At 39.5% G+C, this 17,671-nt stretch overlaps 1 protein-coding gene across 2 annotated transcripts in view; it reads right to left on the bottom strand.

Annotated features, from left to right (window-relative positions):
* LOC145452793 (protein mono-ADP-ribosyltransferase PARP14-like) overlaps positions 1 to 17,671 on the bottom strand; it is a 36,855-nt gene that overhangs the window by 1,992 nt on the left and 17,192 nt on the right. For both annotated transcript variants that reach the window (XM_080330935.1, XM_080330936.1), the window contains exons 18-33: positions 17,463 to 17,640; positions 17,047 to 17,191; positions 15,100 to 15,313; positions 13,904 to 14,065; positions 13,733 to 13,837; positions 12,879 to 13,063; positions 12,093 to 12,246; positions 11,114 to 11,372; positions 10,280 to 10,519; positions 8,986 to 9,192; positions 8,299 to 8,429; positions 7,063 to 7,214; positions 6,293 to 6,491; positions 5,216 to 5,366; positions 4,805 to 4,941; positions 2,468 to 2,642 (exon numbers count right to left, since the gene is read on the bottom strand). In XM_080330935.1, the coding sequence (XP_080187061.1) occupies positions 2,468 to 2,642; positions 4,805 to 4,941; positions 5,216 to 5,366; positions 6,293 to 6,491; positions 7,063 to 7,214; positions 8,299 to 8,429; positions 8,986 to 9,192; positions 10,280 to 10,519; positions 11,114 to 11,372; positions 12,093 to 12,246; positions 12,879 to 13,063; positions 13,733 to 13,837; positions 13,904 to 14,065; positions 15,100 to 15,313; positions 17,047 to 17,191; positions 17,463 to 17,640 (2,794 nt within the window). The remainder of the gene's footprint in view (positions 1 to 2,467; positions 2,643 to 4,804; positions 4,942 to 5,215; positions 5,367 to 6,292; positions 6,492 to 7,062; positions 7,215 to 8,298; positions 8,430 to 8,985; positions 9,193 to 10,279; positions 10,520 to 11,113; positions 11,373 to 12,092; positions 12,247 to 12,878; positions 13,064 to 13,732; positions 13,838 to 13,903; positions 14,066 to 15,099; positions 15,314 to 17,046; positions 17,192 to 17,462; positions 17,641 to 17,671) is intronic.

Below are 17,671 nucleotides of genomic sequence, written 5' to 3'. Positions count from 1 at the left end.
TGGAGCAGAATGCAACATCAATACTAGTACCGGTGCTGATCTTATGACTACTGGTACAATTTGCACGTTTCACAAGTATAAATTTCTTGACACTTATTCTGCATCATATAAATCCTGCTGTGATGTATTTGAAGGCCACACAAGACCTATCAAAAAACAACTAGGCATCATTTCTTTGAACTGGTTTAAACGAATTAAGCACCACGACAGTAGCTTGAATATAATTCCGGGCAGGAAACTGTGCAACAATTGCAGATATAAAATGGAAAAAAAGCTTGAAGGCAATCCTGATACATCATTGAGTACTAGTGGAAGTGAGTTGGAAGAAATACAATCACAGTTTGAAGCAGATTCCTCACTATCATCTCTAAATAAGAGTCTTCATGCTGTTGGTGAATCTCCACTAAAGCTGCATGCTCTTTCTGGTAATCGGAAAATCAGATACGGCAAAAGAAAATTAGAAGAATTGAATCTCAATGTTAGAACAAAGCTTGCCACGGTTTTACATGTTGATGAGATTCAAGAATTAGTAGAGACGGGAAAAGAGGAATATGAAAATGAAGCTGCTTTTGAAAATATCATATCAGAAATGAAAGAAAAAATCAGTAGCCCTAATTCAACAAGAGCTCAAAAAATTCAAGTCTTAACAATGGCTCCAGAAAATTGGTCAAGAAAGAAAATCTCGGAAATTTTTGGAGTAAGTGAAAGGTTAGTGAGACATGCGAAACAGCAACGAAAAGACAATGGAGATTTTTCTTTACCACCACCACGAAAAGGGAAGATGCTTTCAGATGAAACAATTGAAACAGTTGTGAAGTTTTTTGAAAACAACGAACACAGCAGGTTGATGCCAGGGATGAAAGACCGAGTTAGCATTAAAAAGAAGGTGTATAAACAAAAACGTCTACTTTTGTGTACTCTGAAAGAATTGTATACCTTGTTTAAACAGCAAAACCCGCATGTGAAGATTGGATTCACTAAATTTTGTGAATTGAGGCCAAAATGGTGTGTTAGTGCAGGAAGGAAGGAATGATGTCTTATTGCGTGCCAAATCTTCAAAAAATAAAATTTATAAATTTGCTCAAAGACGAATTGGATGCTACAAAATCTTTTCTGGAAACTCGATTTCAGCTCGCAGCCACAGTCAAAGGTACTCGAGCCTTTCATCATTTTAGGCCATTGTCATCAACAAAGCTAGGAGCAAAACGTGTCAGCCAAGATGAGCACTATGCGTTGGAAGTTGAATTGAATGAAGACTCTGAAAACCAAGAACACATCCTTCAAAGTGAAATTATTCAAAACCAATTTGTATGCGCGGTTTATGACAAAAAGTGGTACATTGGCATGGTCATAGAGTTGGATAAGCTAAACAACGATGCTTTGGTTAACTTCATGCACCGTAAAGGTCCATCTCTGTTTTTTCACTGGCCACAAAATAAAGACTGTTGTTGGACACCATTCCAGCGCATTTTGTGCACAGTAGACGTTCCTTCTTTAGTCAATAGTCGGGGACAGTATGAACTGTCAAAAGAATCAAAAGTGAAAGTGGATCGAGGTTGGGAAAAATATCATAAAAGATAAATGTATCTGATGTGTGAAAAGTAATCATCGCTGCACAATATAAAAACAAAACTACAAAACCCACAGGACATTGATGTTTATTGTCATGCTTAGTGCTGATTGTCACTCAAATCTATTGTGTAGACACAAAAAATATTGTATCTCATCATTGTGTTAATTTGGAATTCTTATATGTTTATGAAGTATTTTGTGTATTCACCACAAACTGTGCAGCAAAAATTCCTTCAATATTTGAAAATCGGTTTGTTCTATAAGTACGCAATGTGAGAATTTTTCATTAAAACATGCTATTTGCAGGTTAGTTTCATTGCACTCTTACGGTGTGTAATGGTTCTTTAGCGAGGAATGTTATTTTTGATTTTGAAAGTCCTTGCCAAGAGCTTTCCAATGACACCTTATACTTGATGACACCACGTCTTAGCCAAAAGATATTTGCAATTAAAAATGGCGTCACACACGAGTGATTTTTGAAGACATTAACAGATTCGCGGGGTTAAAGGTCAGACAATGCAACCCCAGGTGTCAAAGAAGGGGGCAAAGTATCAAGTAGGATGTAAATGAACAAGTGTGAAAGTGTCACTCTCAACAACCCTAATTTGACCAAAATATAGCAGATTTCAATTACATGTGTAAATTTCTGACATTTTTTCCGCTTGAGCGATCACAAAAACAGCAATTTTTGAACGGCCACATCTTCAGTATTACTTGACCGATTTTCATAAAATTTGTTTTTCTGAATTCAGAAAGAAAAGTTTTCTAAGCATACCAATTTCCATGATAATCTGAGATGGTGGGGGCATAAATTGAAATTTTTCTGGATCACTTGACATGATCTGACCCAAAACCTATTGAGAGAAGTGTCATGAATACAGAATTATTCACTCACCATTCTTTCCGGCATAACTTCGGTCAAATCCGTGTTGAATGATTTTATCGTCATCACCAGTTCCGTGGAAAAGTCGGCGCTCGATGGGCTTCTGAAAGCCTTGGAGCTTCTGGCTTATCTGACGCTTCATGGCGGCATACTGTTTGTGAAGCTGCACGTTCTGCACCCTTTTGATCTGCGAGAGAAAGAAACGAACATTGCGAATCTCCCAAGTAGAAACCGTGACCACTGACTAGCGATAGATAAAATTCACAATACTATACATTGGGAAAAGGATCAGGCGTCATAATAGCGAGTTGTTATGTTCGCGTATTTATGTTGGTGTCCTTTAACTCAGAGTTAGTGTAGTGGTGACCAGGGCTGTGGAGTCGGATTTTGGTAATTTTTCACTTCACACAGTCAGAGTCTCTTTTTAACACACCTTGGAGTCGGAGTTCGTGAAAATGACACTGAGTCCGACTCTAACTTCTTTATTATGAAAACTATTGCTTTCAAAGGCATCTTCAACTTACTTATAATAACTAGAATAGGATTTTTATGTGCCATAAATCACTGTTATTAGTAACGATGTCGATAAAATTGGACATTATTTGCAAATTGCAATTCAGGTACATAGAGGAAGAAAATCGCAATATGCATCTTCGCGATGCAGTCACAAATTGATGCGATTTTTGGAATTATATCATGATACTGCGACAGAGTAAATACATCGTCTGGTTTTGTAAAATTGATGTAAATATAACCAAACGCTGCTTCCCATTTGACAAAATTAACAATATTTGTATTGTAGCTCGGCTGCTTGGGACTAGACACATGCTATATGACTGAATTTCGTTTCTGAGCAATGTTTACTAGTAGTGAGAGTGTGTGTGCTTGTAATCAAGTGCTTGTAATATAGTGTGTAACCAGAAAATTAGTGAGTTACATCTCTGTATTACTCGCTGACTCATACACAAGAGCTACACCTCAATTGTTTTATCTACATTTTAATTATACAGGATTCGATATATGTCATACTTGAATGATTCATACATATTAGGGAATTAGTGAGTCCATGTTATAAAAACTTATAAAATAAGAAAAAGGAAGGATATTTAGAAAGGCATTCTTCCATGTTAATTGCATGGTGAATAACTCTGTGTCACAATCAAACAATTTTGCATGTCATCGTTAATCATATGTTTGCATATGTTTAATGGTTACATGATAGTCATTTAACTGTCACTGTTGCATATAATATTGGAAGTAAATTTGTAATACTGTTCGAGTCGGAGTTCTCTTAAGAAAATAGCCGGATTCGATACGCTTAAAGAGTCAGAAGTCTGAGTCGGTTAAAGTTAGATTTGTGATTGGGGTTAGGTAGGGGTAAGGGTTTAATTTCGGGTTTAGTGTTATATTGGAGGACATGCTCAACTTTTTTTTTACCATTACCAAGCTCAACTTTTTTTACCATTGTGTTGCATGCTGAACTGTTGCGCTAGGGCTGGCTTAGGTTGTGTTACAACTGGCAGTGGAGTAGGGTTGGGGACGGATTTATACACTCAGTATGTCAACACATGCTGGTTCAATGGACTAGCTAATTTGAATGCCTTGTTGCTATTATGACGTCGAATATTTCTGATACGTTGTTTAGATGCTCGCTAGTCGCTACTTTGCATGCGTGTGTCCAACAAATCACAGCTCAAAAGATTCGGTGTCCTACGGCCACTGCCCTGAAAACTTCAATAACTTCTTTACCTCAGTATCAAAAGTACATAATTACGACACACGCACAACCAAGTCGTCCAACTACCAAATAGTAGACAAAAAACATCATCGTTCTATCAAATATGCCGGCCCTGATTTGTACAACAGTATCTCGCCAGCTATCCGCCAGTCATCGAGCATGTAGTTTCGACACTTTCCTACCTTTTCATTGTATCGCAATTTTTGTGGTGTATTGAACTGATGAACATTGCTAATAAACTGAACCGAACAGCATATGTGATGAGGGATGATAAAATGCCAGTTCTACATCAAAATCATTTGGCAGCATTTCGACCATTTCATTTCATTTTGTGACAATGCTGTTTTTTGATCGCAAATTCATAAATTTTCGAGGTATACAACATTCCATGATATCAAAAAAACTATAGCTCTCATTGATAAATTAACTCTTAGTGACAAGAAGCTTATGATATCGGCACCCAAATAAACCATATCTCACTACTTAACTCGAATCATTTGAATAAATACTCTTAAAGCAAATAATCATTTGCTGTTACAATAGTCCAAAAGAAAAACCTCTCAGTCTGTAGGAATGTCATAAACAAAACATTTCCAAATGTATCTACTTACCGACACGATATTGGTATGGAAGGTCTGGGTTCCAGAAGTAAACTTTTGCAGAACATTCATGTACTCTTGAGAAGAGGCTGGCAAAGCGGTAAGCAATAACGGCTTGTCACCCATATCCCCCCACTCCATCGGTAAATCTGCAAAAAATCATCATCAAACTGAGGGGGAAGGCATTATTCGCCAGCTGGCTATACCACCAGTGTAATAGAACACGACAATCGCGTATTTGGGGCACAGAACTTCAATAAACAATGAATAATATCTTCATATTGAAAACAAATACGAAAATTCTCATTACATTATTAGAGAACATGCCTTTAAAACAATATCATCGAAAAACCCTTGGTCCTTCAGTTTCTAAAACATCTGATAATGGCAATAAACACTCTAATGATAACAGCGAGTCCATACCCGAGACGTTTCTCTCTCGAATTCGCCTACGAATACGGCCATCAGGCGATGTAGTGTCATTGAGGTCGTAATCTTGCATCGTAACTTCTCCGGCACGGAAACACCTGATCTGTACATGGCTCGTTGCAGACTTCTGATTTTCCGACCAGTTCTGTTGCATCACAAAAAAGTTTATCGATCGCCTTGAAACATTAGGTGGCAATGAAACAAATCCCTGATTTCTATTCGGCCAAATCTCCCCTTAGAATTTATATTCGTACCGTACTTAAATTCAGCTTAACAGTAATTATCGGGACGACAGATTTCGTGTTGTCGGGAGAGGCCGTTCACACTTTCATTTGGGTGCCTGAGTCGAGTTTTATCAAAATGCCCCAGCCAAGCCTGCGCCTACAAAAGGAGCTTGTGTACAATCTAAAAGTAGTACGTTGAGCTAAGCGCTCCCTCAGCTCCGAATATTCAAAATTCCATGCCGGTGACGTGATAAATTGTGATACGATTGTTGATATACAATGGTCTTTCTAATTCTCTACTAGTTGCTGACGACTACCCCTGACGAGTGTCAGCCGAAAATATTCGGGTTCATTTCATTATAGTGGTGAAGCGTAACCTTATGAGTAATTTTGTCGTAATCAAGTATGCTCCGCCAACCTGCACTCAAGTGGACACCGAACACATTGTGAGAGTACTTCCGTTTCAGAATCAAAACTTCAGTTTCACTTTTGCATCAAAACAACACATTGCATTTTGTAAAGTCACCTTAACGAGCGAAACTGAAGTAGTTTTGATATATCTTTTGGTACATGCACTACCTACAAGTTTTACTTCTACGTCTAATTGAATAGAGATTTACGGCAATAGTTAGACTTATACTCCTGTAGCAATGCAGGCTTCTTTGACATCGAACATAGCAAGTGCTTGAATCAAATGATGCACAACTTGAATTTCAAGATTTTTGCGCTAATAGTTTTAATCAAATTTTCTGTGCCGACGAGGCGGTCTCCATTTTCAAATTGAACTGACGTTGATGATTAAGTCGAATTTTATTTTAAGATTCGATAAGGAAAAACTGGTAGAAACCTTGTACGCTTCTTCCAGATCGCTGCTAGAACGAGGAGAAAGATCCTTCCATTTATCAGATTTTGATTTTTCCTGCCAAACAGCGTAGGTGGCACGCGTTTCGGCCGCGGCAAATTCTCTGATGACGTCTTTGGCTTGGTCGTGCGCTTTCATGACGTCCTTAGTGGGACCTTCGAAGATCAGCTGTGTTCCCAGGTACCTGGAAGTGAGACATACGGTTGATATCATGAAAGTAAAGTGGTAATGAGTCACGGAGCTGGCTAGTGGGCATCAAATTATTCGACGTTGAGGCGGTTAAGTCGGCAGCATATTTCAAGCACTTCATCTGATGTGCATACTTTAAAAATGACCAGCAACACACTAATGACACCATCCACAAGTCATGACTAATACAATTGTTCCAAGTGAGAAGAGGCTGTTAGAATGATTTATGAGGACTGAGGGAGTTTGATCTCTTTGCGGCTGCTTGAAAGCTATGTTTGTCGAGCTACCTTTAGACCTATTGTACTAGTTTTGTAACCATACTGCCACTAATTAGAACTTGTTGAGGTATGTCGCACTTAAATAATGGCAAAAAAGATCAGCTTTACCAGCAAATCTATGCCACATCGGCGATATCGGTTTTAAATTATTATAATTCATCTGTTAAAGAATTGTTTATCATCATCAGCATGATATTTTTAACAGCATATCTCCTCACCGTGTATGCTCATTTGACACAGATGTATCAGGATCATGTCAAAAGACAGAAACAGAAAAATAACGCGTACTTATCCTTCTTCCGAGACAGCCGGACATTGCAGCGTTTGACGATTTCCTGAATCTCGTAACGCTCCCAATCCGTTAGTCTTTCAATGATTGGATCGTCGATCGCGCGTTTCAACGTTCGCCTGTCGGCGTCTTTCCTGATCTCCGCAACGGCCTGTGTGTGTAAAACTTTCAATAGAACATCGATACAAAATCATTACCAGTCTTAGTAGCCGCCGCGTTCAACCATTACCGTTTGCGTGTTTCATAGGAGAAATGTATTCACCCGTGCGTGTGCGCAATATTTTATATATGGACAGCGCAAGATGTCACTAGTTTTCGCTGTTTTGAGAATGGAGGTTTTTCTTTCCTGCTGACAGGCAAATTGAAATGAGATTGAACTTTTAGTTCTCAAATCGGGAGTGGGTGATATTTTCAAACTGTGGGCTGAGTGTGTTGGATCAATATAATGAAACATGAATCGTGTGTGCGCAATGAATACCGGTATATATATTCAACAATCTATCTTGTGCGCTGCACTAACAGATTTTTAATTGCCATCGATAATTGGAAATAAGTTTATCATATTGAATAAATGAAAATGAAAAATTTTAAGAGTCTAATGATTTTTGTATTCTGTGTGCGCTTTTAAGTACTATACAAGAAAGACAATGCTGCCCTGAAAAACATCCCAGCAGTTTGTCACAAGGTTTTGGAGTTTCGTCAATAGTCATGCTACAAAACTGAAAACAAGTTTTTAATTCTTCTATTAGATTCACAAAAATAATTTTTAAAATCGCATTGTAGTAGGAGAAGAAAAACTCTATTGAGAGGGTTATCAGTTTATTCTCTGCAACACGTCTTTTGCAAAGCACACATTCCCAAGGATGAGTTAGAATTTCGAATTTCGACATGCAAAACCCAAAATGATCTAGCCTTTGGGATGGGGATAGTCGACCCCAGGGGTATGCGGTCTGTCCTAGTCTTGAGTCATATGACTTGGTACATGACTCGAGTACAAGTCGAGTCCGTACACAAATTTACTCTAGTCAAGGCCAGTAATTTTACGCATTTAAATAATGACTCAAGTCGCCAAAAATCGTGACTTGAGTGAGCCATGACTCGAGTCATTATAACCCTGAGAGCTACTATCTAGGCAAAATTTGAACTGTACAAAGTCAAAATAGTCATGAAATGCCGTACTACGATGCCGGCTTGAGTTGGTAATACATGCGTACCGTGATAGGGATACAATGTACCTTGTTGATAGTCTCTTCACTCGGGGCATAAAGGAAGAGGTGAAATGCGTCTTTATCCAACGGTTCTTGATGCTGAGCATGTGCAGAATTAGTGGCCGGATAGGTAGACGACGCATAGGAATAAAATAGGTCTAAAACGAAAAAAAAAAGCATTAACCCTCAATATCTAAATACTTAGTTCATACCAACAAGGAAAAACTGCACCTGCACCACGGTAACGAAAAATATTTTCGAAATTGAATCGAAGGGGCTGGGCACAATGATTTGAGCCCTAAATGTGATAATTCAAGCCCAGTACCGGTAGTGGTAACAAATTTGTTGAGTAATGTAACCATACCCTTTCCCCATACCCATAACCTATCCCCCTTTCATCAAGATTTATATTACCAACGAGAATCATAGTTCTTCCTAACATGGAAGGCTTGAAACCTCAACTGGTCGAACCACAGCATACAAAGCATGCTTGAAAATAATACCCAGTTATCTTCAAGGGGCAGAACTGGCATTACGTAATTGTGGTCCCACAAAATGACCACATTTGAAGCACATCATCCATTCTAGTGTGAAAGACAATGCATCACTTAGGTACTGGATTTTCCCCCGCTCTACAGATTTGTAGCGTAAAGAGTCATTTTGCGCTACTCGCGACTTTTCAGAAGTAGATTCCCTTTCAGTAGCGACACCTACTTTTAAAGCCTGTAACCAATCGCTCCAGCATGCCTTTCTTTTTCTCGGGGTGGAAAAACCCTTGCTGGAATTTCGGCATGAGATGCCTGTTGAAGATGACTATCGACACAAACTCGAGGTGCTTCAGTCTCTTATGCTTCGTGGCGAATTCCTCGATGGAAGCACGCATTATTGATGCGATCGTGTCTACTTCCAACGCCATCATACCTGTGGCATTCCGAAAACATCAAATCTGTGCTTAATGCGAGTATTTACTGAGAGACACAAAGAAAATGTGTCGGTTTCTCGCGATCGTGGGGTTGCCACTGAACTAAGAGGTGCTGTGTTAACCCCATGCACAAGAAATGGTGAAATTGTCTCTCTCTTTCATGGATCTTAAGTGAAGTAACAGAATTTCCATTTTAACGATTGGCAGTTTGGCACCCTCACATCACTGTTGGCTATATCCTTATTCTTGTCTACATGAATTGAATATTAGTTTAGTGATAGGTAGATTTAAACCAGTTTTAATGCATTAGAAATTTTGCACCGCTAAAAAAACTTTTGCAACATACAAAGTCTCAAATCTAAATACAGTCTTACTGCCCCGTTGGGCAATGCCCAATACTTATTCGGCATAAATACACTCAAATACAGCATTTGTATAACCGTGGATTAGAAATATTAGTTATATTTCGTTAAAAAGCCGAACAGCAAAACGTTAACCTCCTCCCCTAAAACAATTCAAACTTGACCCAAAATGTTGCAGAAAAACTCCCTCCTGGCTACTTTAACAAAATCAACAGCCTGAATAAGGTGACCCGGTGAAAATGTACTTTTCGGCGTTCTCGCCTGGCCGTTCGTGAAATGGGAAACTATCTCAAATTTATACGTCAGAATTAATAAAGCGATCTATTTACATATTTTTCAGACACGGTTGTGAATGGCAGAGGTAGTTGAGTTTCTTGTTTGCAAGCCATCATGTCATAGATAACAGTGATACACAGCTAACCCATCATATAGCTCTTTGTTATTCAAATCTAAGAGAATAGAACATACTAGAAATAGTTTGCAGCATGTTTTTAAATCACTCCTTTACATTCTGATGCAATATTTGATAAAAGTTGCACTATAAAATCCTCCCAAACAGCTGAAAACATCGTAGTACATAGATTCTGAGTATCTAGGAGGCTGTCGGAATTCGTAAAAAAAAAGTTGCAATAGTTGCAAAAACTTGCCCTATTAATAAGCCATCATTGACAATCCCTAAGACAATTATTGGTAGCAAAATCGCGTCGGTAAGTTCCATAATTACCTGTTCCAAACGCAGGCATGTACACCGATTTCATCTTCAACTTTTCCATTTCGTCCAAAACCTTGACGATTTTCCGATGCAAGTCTTCCGGATTGTCGGGTGTCACCAAATGCACGACTTTCTTGCACGGCAGATTGCCGGCGCTCGTCACAATGAAGTCGGCTTTGGGTTTTGCTTTTTTGTTGGCTTCGTCTTGAATCTGATGACCTCCAACCTGGAGAATTTTAGTCGACACCAGTCCTGCAAAAAAATTATTCGACGTTGTATACACAAGTGTGTTGGGAACTTGGTTGACTTGCCAATTGTAGAACGTTATCACAGGCAAACTTGGAGGATGCATCTTAGCGAGTAACGCAAACTGACCAAAGACACTACAAATAGATGCAATGTTCGACTCAACCATGATACAGGGGTTTATTCGCCCAGTTGTCATGACAACTCCATACGTAAAAGTGATAGAAGTATATCACAAAACTATATTATACTTCACAAAAATCCTAAGTGCCTACAACTGTTAAGTAGAAGTGAAAGGAATCTAAAAGTATACCCATATGGAAAGGAAAGGAAAGGACGTAGTTTATTTTTGTCCTTGATGTTTTTGCGGCATATACACCGACTCATGATACACATACACACGATCTGCGCATATGCATACCATGAGTGCATGATGCGCATATGCCGCTGGACAAGGAAGTGCAGATATAGCCTTTACGGCTTCCAAGCAGGCAAAACCATTTTGAGTAGAACTACTTCGTTTGTCTCCACCTCTGCCTAGTATATCACCCATACCTACAAAAAATGATTCTCAACAACAAGCGATTCACAGACAGTCACCTTGATCGAGTTTAAATCCTTGGTTGGTGCTGTTAACAATTACGTCTCCCCCCATTTCGGTGATGTCCCCCTCACAGATGGACATGGTCAGCCTTCCTACCGACCCCGTGTACTCATCGATCTTTATGAAGGAAGACTTGAATTGCGCTTGATTTTCCGGAACGTGTTCTTCGTGGTCTACGAACGCGTAACTCTCAATTCCCGTTTCGTAAGTCTCCGTTTCACCGTCATCTTTTTTATCGAATTCACTCGTGAACGCCTGACACAAAAAAAGTATTCCTCGTTATCAAGTGCTTGACAGGGCAAAGTATACACATATCACAGCCATTTAATCTACATTCTACAGTAATAAGTCATTGTAATTTGACACAATACTGCAATTCGGTCAATACTGTACAGAAGCACGATTGCCTCAAACATAGGTAGCCTTTTGGCGCATGCATTCAATAGTACGCTACTTTGTGACAGGGTTTCAAGACTCGTGCAGTGGCGAGAGAGAACAGACTACAGACACTAAAATTTTCGTACTCTAAAACATTGTTTTTTCACTACTTGACTTGAATCATCAAAATTGATACTCTATTCTGATCTGAATACTCAAATTGCTATGCAGAAGTCAAATGGCGCAAGGATGCGCCTGTAACAATTCCTCGTAAGAAACTTGCACATAGCCTGTGAGGGTAGAATTCGACCTCCAATTCTAGACATAGGTTTCAAAGGACATGCAGAATAGAGCTAAGACAGGGGGTTTGCTTTATTTCTTATAGTATAATAATATAATATATGAGAAAGCCAAAAAGTTTGATAGTAATGAAATTATGTGCACCAAATGGCGGTGATCACATTGGTCGCAAATGCAGAGTAAATTGACCAGTGAAGTACGACGAAGCAGCACGCAAATGTACTAGAGCACGATGCTTCAAGATGCCTTGTCTAATATCTTGGCCGCAAAGCGTATCATATTGGTAATTGCGCTCACGTCAATGACAGGTTGATTCCCAGGATACAGCAGTATTGAGATGTTCTTCAAATTGTTGGTGGGGAAATTTCTGATGACCCTCTTCATCGTTTTTGCGACGAAATTCGCGGGATGCCTGTATCCGCCGGTCGCGATAGCGGGGAAGACGATCGAGCTGAAAGTGAATACGTTGTGCGAAATCACAAGCAGCCTCCGCAAGACCGCTGAGAAACATTCATTCGAATGCGTTATGCGCAATAACACTATATAGTGGTCTCAAATCAGGCTTTGTGACTTTGAGAAAATATTTCTACGTTGGTAATATGCCACATTATGCATTAGTTTTAAAACTGTAACCTGCATCCCTGAGAGGGCTTTGGAGAGTCGTGCATTTATGGCAGAGCTTGAGTCGGAGCACTTCACAAAATTAAAGTCTTCTGAAAAGACAGCCCCGGCTCCGATGTATTTCACATAAGCTAAGTGCTAATACAAACTTCAGTATTTCAGACTAATTTCAGTGCACTTAAATATAATATCGTAATACCGTATCAACTCCGGAGTAAGGAAAGCAAGGAATCTGCTATCGTCAGTTATTTTGGCAGAGAGGATTAGAACCTGAGTTATATTCGTCAAATTGAGAAAATTTGAGAGACTTGTACAGCCAAATTGGAATTAAAAATGTTCAATTTGAAACGTTGCATAGAACGGCATCACCCTGATATTTTCATGACTGTTCTTAAACCTCAGTTTTCCGACATACTCATGAAAAGTATGTCCAATTATATCACATGAAAAAATCTGCCACACCTATAACCAGCAGACTCGGCCTTCTTCAAACATTCCGAGATCGCGGATTCCAAAACCGAAGTCGAAGACTGCGGATCATAGTGGGTCACGACAGCGTGATAGATTTTCTTGCACGATAACCCGCCGGCACTTGTTTCGTGAACCGAACCCACGTTGAAGGGGCCTTGCATGTTCGCGCATTCTTGCTAGCAAGAGAGTTAAGAGTTGGAATCACAATTTCTAGAGAAGACTCTGACCGAATCCATATTTTCATAATAACAGATACACTGTAACACTCGGATTTGAGCTCTATCGGATACCCGAGCCTTGCCACCAGTTGGCAACAGAATGCGGCAAGCACTTTCAACGACACTTGGCGAATTTGGCACTTGGTATGTATGTATTATTGTATTAATGTATTTGGGTTTGGTTTTAAGTTAGGGTTAGCATTAGGGGCTGGGGTAGTTTAATATCAGGATTACAGGCGCCAAGTGCCAAACTCAGTAATAGAAATCTTTCATCGCGAGATATCTGAGATCTCACGAAAAACTGTTCCTTTATTCACAAAAGTTGACATTTTGTTCATTAATTGTTGTTCGAGATCGTTGATTAAATGAATACCTTGGGCAACGGCATTTTGTAATAGTTCGATGACAGCCTACTATATCATAATATACAGGGAGCGTACAAAATCGGGGATGGATTGCGCTAAATTTTATAATATCAATTCAAATCTTTGCATAATTGTAAAATGTTTCTACTGGTTGTGACATGACCATTGTTCAATATCTTGCTTGCAGGTCAATTATATGATCCGAAATCTTGTCTGAAAAGCTAATAATAAGGAATTAAGTCAAAAAAAGAGTCATAATTACCACAACGCTGCCTCCAGCCTTCTTGGCAAGCAACTGTCCAATCATAGGTCCTTTCGCCATATTTACGATATTTTTGGGATCCGTTGGATTCACAATAACGTCGGCCTTGAACAGAACATATGGCGTCAAGTTCCAATATACTCGTCAGGATTACATTGACAAACCACACACTTGTTGCATCACAATATCGCCCTGTATTATATTCACATGCATACGTTGCGAATCCGTTGTGGCTGCAGAAGGCGAAGGTGCCGCCGAAGCGCCCTTGTACGTGTCGAGCGTTGAAACAAATTCGTCCAGGACATCTTGAAGCGAGTGCTCCACAAAATGTACCTATATAATACGAGCGTACCAACCATGATAACTCGAATTAGGAGTAGTAGGAAACTGCCTACATCGCTGAAAGCGTTTAACCAAAGTACGTTTTTGTGAAATATCACAAGGGGGAAAGTAGACCTGCCTCACGGTAACTGAACAAATTTTCAACAAATCCGCCTATATGCAGTGTCATTACTCATTACTGATTTCGCGTTGGTCATGAAATTGCAGGAATTGCACCCTGCAATTTCATATGAAGCCTGCTCTGATTAACTGTTTTACTGTAATTGGGAAAAAAGTAGAGCATTACTTCCACTAGAGCAGTGCTCTTCGACCAGGTGCAGAGGTGGTCAGTAACGAAGTACTTCTTCTTTTCCTACTCGCACTACTTTTTAAGTAGTTATAATTTTAGACTACTTCTACTTCTACTTGACAGTTTTCTACGCAAAAATAAGCGTAGAATACCTACTTACTTACTTGTGAACAACCACTCCTACTTCTACTTGAGTAGAAATTTTGGCGTTACTTTTACTTCTACTTGAGTAGCGACGGTGACTACTTTGACCACCTCTGACCAGGTGTATGTACCCAGAGGTGTACCGTAATCATTAAAGGGCGTACCGCATCACGATAGGCAGATGGCTAGCTATCCCAATAAACAGGCAAGATCATGCTTCACAACATTATCACGGATTTAGCGTATCACATGGAATTGGGTATACAAGTTCTAATGAACATTGAAAGGGTTTACCATTCCGAAAATCGTTGAAGAGCACTTTACTAAGAGTAATAGCGCTGATTAGTTTGACCAAATCTGCAAATATTCACTATGCATTAAATCGCCTTGTAGCGCCTTCAGGCAGATGACAGAACCTCGTTTGACCCTTCTGTCTGTAAAATAATGGCACTAGAGTCATAGTATTGATGCAGCAAACAGGTATAAAAGTGAATGGAATATTTGCAGAGATGAAGTTGGGTCGCTTAAGGCTATTAGATGATACAGAGGTTCTCAGATTCAATCCAATTTCGAGTTCATAATCAATTCAAACCTCTTTAATAGATCTTTTGACTCCTTCGCTGAAAAATTCCTCCACAGCCTCTACAATCAGTGGAATGCAAACTGATATTTTGCCCCCGAACACCCCGCAGCTAACTGCCGGTATGGCTACGGATTTCAAGCCGACACGATTCACGGCTTTGAGAACTTGATTAATGCAGGATTTCAATACGAGTCCCGGGTTTTTGTAACGGCCATGTGACCACCTGTTTGATGTAAATCAACATGTGTGAGAGAGAGGGAGAGATATTTCATGGAACTAGAGTTTGTGTTAAGGCATCATGAAGTGATGATCTTCATGGAATACGATGAATAGCCTACATATGTTATATACAGGTCTTTTCGCAGTAATAATATCTACTGTTAACCAGAGGCAGTCAGCAACAAAGTACTTTTTGAAGTACTCCAAGTAGATTTTGCTTGCTTGCACTCCTTCCTCAAGTGGCTATGATCGCAGTCTACTTTTACTTGGCAACTAGGTCTAGAATACTTGTGTTTACTCGAGGGGAAATTGGCAGCGTTATTTCTACAACTGGAGTACCGACGATGGTTACTTTGGCCACCTCTGCTGTTAACAGACTTTTTGGTAAGCTGAGAGGGTCAGGTTGCGCATTTATGGTGAAACGCTGTACTATGTATTGATAGTATCGATCGAATTAGTTGAGCATAAGCGGTCACTCATGGCTTGTTTGAAAGATGATATCTCTGACGTACTTATTAACAATAGGTATACATTTTGGACTCTTATAAGGAAGTAACCAAAACATGTACATTTCTACAACAAGGTTTTCTCGTCTTCTTGATTATATACACGCTCGGTTGCCCTGCTCTCGTCTAGCTTCGTGGCGTAGTTGGTTACGTGTTCAAATTCTGAATCCAACGATATATTACTTCTTGGTTTCGCATCCCATTGAGGCTGTGTTTCATCATGCTATATCTACTTGATTGTAATTGTGGGAGCAGCGTTCGTAAAGTACCGGCAGCGATAAATTCAATAGCTAGCAGCGGAGCAAAACTTGTCGGTTTTGCTTGACGATCGCCCTTATTGTCGCCATTTCTGTACCAATAAATTTCAAAAGGCAGTTGACATGACTTATGTATAATAAAATTATATCGAACAAAATCCACCCAAGCCCAAGAGACATCTCACTCATCCACTCAACGGAACTTGACGCTAACGCATATTCACACAGCTGAAGTTACCATTCAAGTAAACCCAGATGCCGTATGTAAGAAGTCGAAATGTTATTATATCATTTCTTAGCCCTAGTTGATACATTTGGCGACGATCAAAACGCCAATATGTACTTCAGCATTGTGGCATCATGTGGCCTGAGTCGTCGCAAGGCACGTGTACATTAATATAGGCTATCACTTCACTAAAATGAAGTGTTGGACTTAGCAATATGACGTCACGTGACGTCACAAGGTTCATGTTCGCGTTCCCACGGTACGGTATTTCAAAAGCTGATTAATTTCACTAAAGTTGAAATTTTCCAGCTTGCTAATACAAAGCACATCTATAGATATATTTTCGATTGCCTTTTCGTCATCAAACCTCTCCGCAATCACCAGAATGAGTGTTTGGTTTGCTCGTATTTGGTAAGCTTGGCCGAAATTTACTTTGCAAATAAGATAGGACAAGGACGGCTTCAACTTTCCAGCTGATTCTAATGCTCCGAAAGCCAAGGTGTAACCTATTGGCATTAACCATTCGAAATACTAATGCTGAAGTGACTGAATACAATTTTCATCACATACCATTGGTTGGAAGTCATTCGACTGCCACACGGACACGGTACATAAGTTTCATTTATGTTGAATGTCACAATATAAATATCAAATACAAGATCATAATGTACGCACGAGGTAGGTTAGTCCATGCACCGATGCTATCAGCAAACCATGGTTAAGAATTTGTAATGAAAAGATGTCAAACCTCGGTCCAACTGCATGAACGATCTTTTTGCAATTCGGAAGATTCCCAGCGCTGGTCATATAAGAGCTTCCAGGATCAACCCTGCCGTAGTTCCTTCCAATAATGGCTTTCATTTCGTCTTGAATTCTGCCGAGGTTCGTATCATCTGGAACGACACAACAGAATTTTCGAAGAGACGTGATTTCACATTATCAGATAATAAGGTATGGTTTCTTCCTCGCCACTCGACTCACATAAACAAGGTAATCGTCAATAAAAACATACTTTCAAAACTGTTACATGTGATTTTTGTCAATTTTAAATGCAGAGCATAATTCTAAATGTCAGTATCTGAGTTGAAAAATAACTGCGACGAATTCAATGAATTGAGTTGTTGGATAGCTGAAAATGGTCATGAACTTTATTGGTGTACTTACCAAATTTCTTGATAGCTCCAGATATTCCAGACGGTAGCAGCATCAGTTCCTCATTTGAGGCATTTACGATGACGTCACATTTGTGTTCCGTGATATTGGTCTTCCACACGCTGAGTTTTACATCCATTCCAGCGAGAGTAACTTCCGACAGGCATCTACCTTGCGTACGTTGCGAGTCCTGGAATTGATGGATGATACTCTGATTACTT

Source organism: Botryllus schlosseri, chromosome 12 (assembly GCF_051294905.1).
Source record: "Botryllus schlosseri isolate E-star chromosome 12, Bs_hap1, whole genome shotgun sequence".
Lineage (NCBI taxonomy): Eukaryota > Metazoa > Chordata > Ascidiacea > Stolidobranchia > Styelidae > Botryllus > Botryllus schlosseri.
The sequence above is the reverse complement of the archived record's forward strand: the minus strand, read 5'-3'. Positions and strand labels throughout refer to the sequence as shown.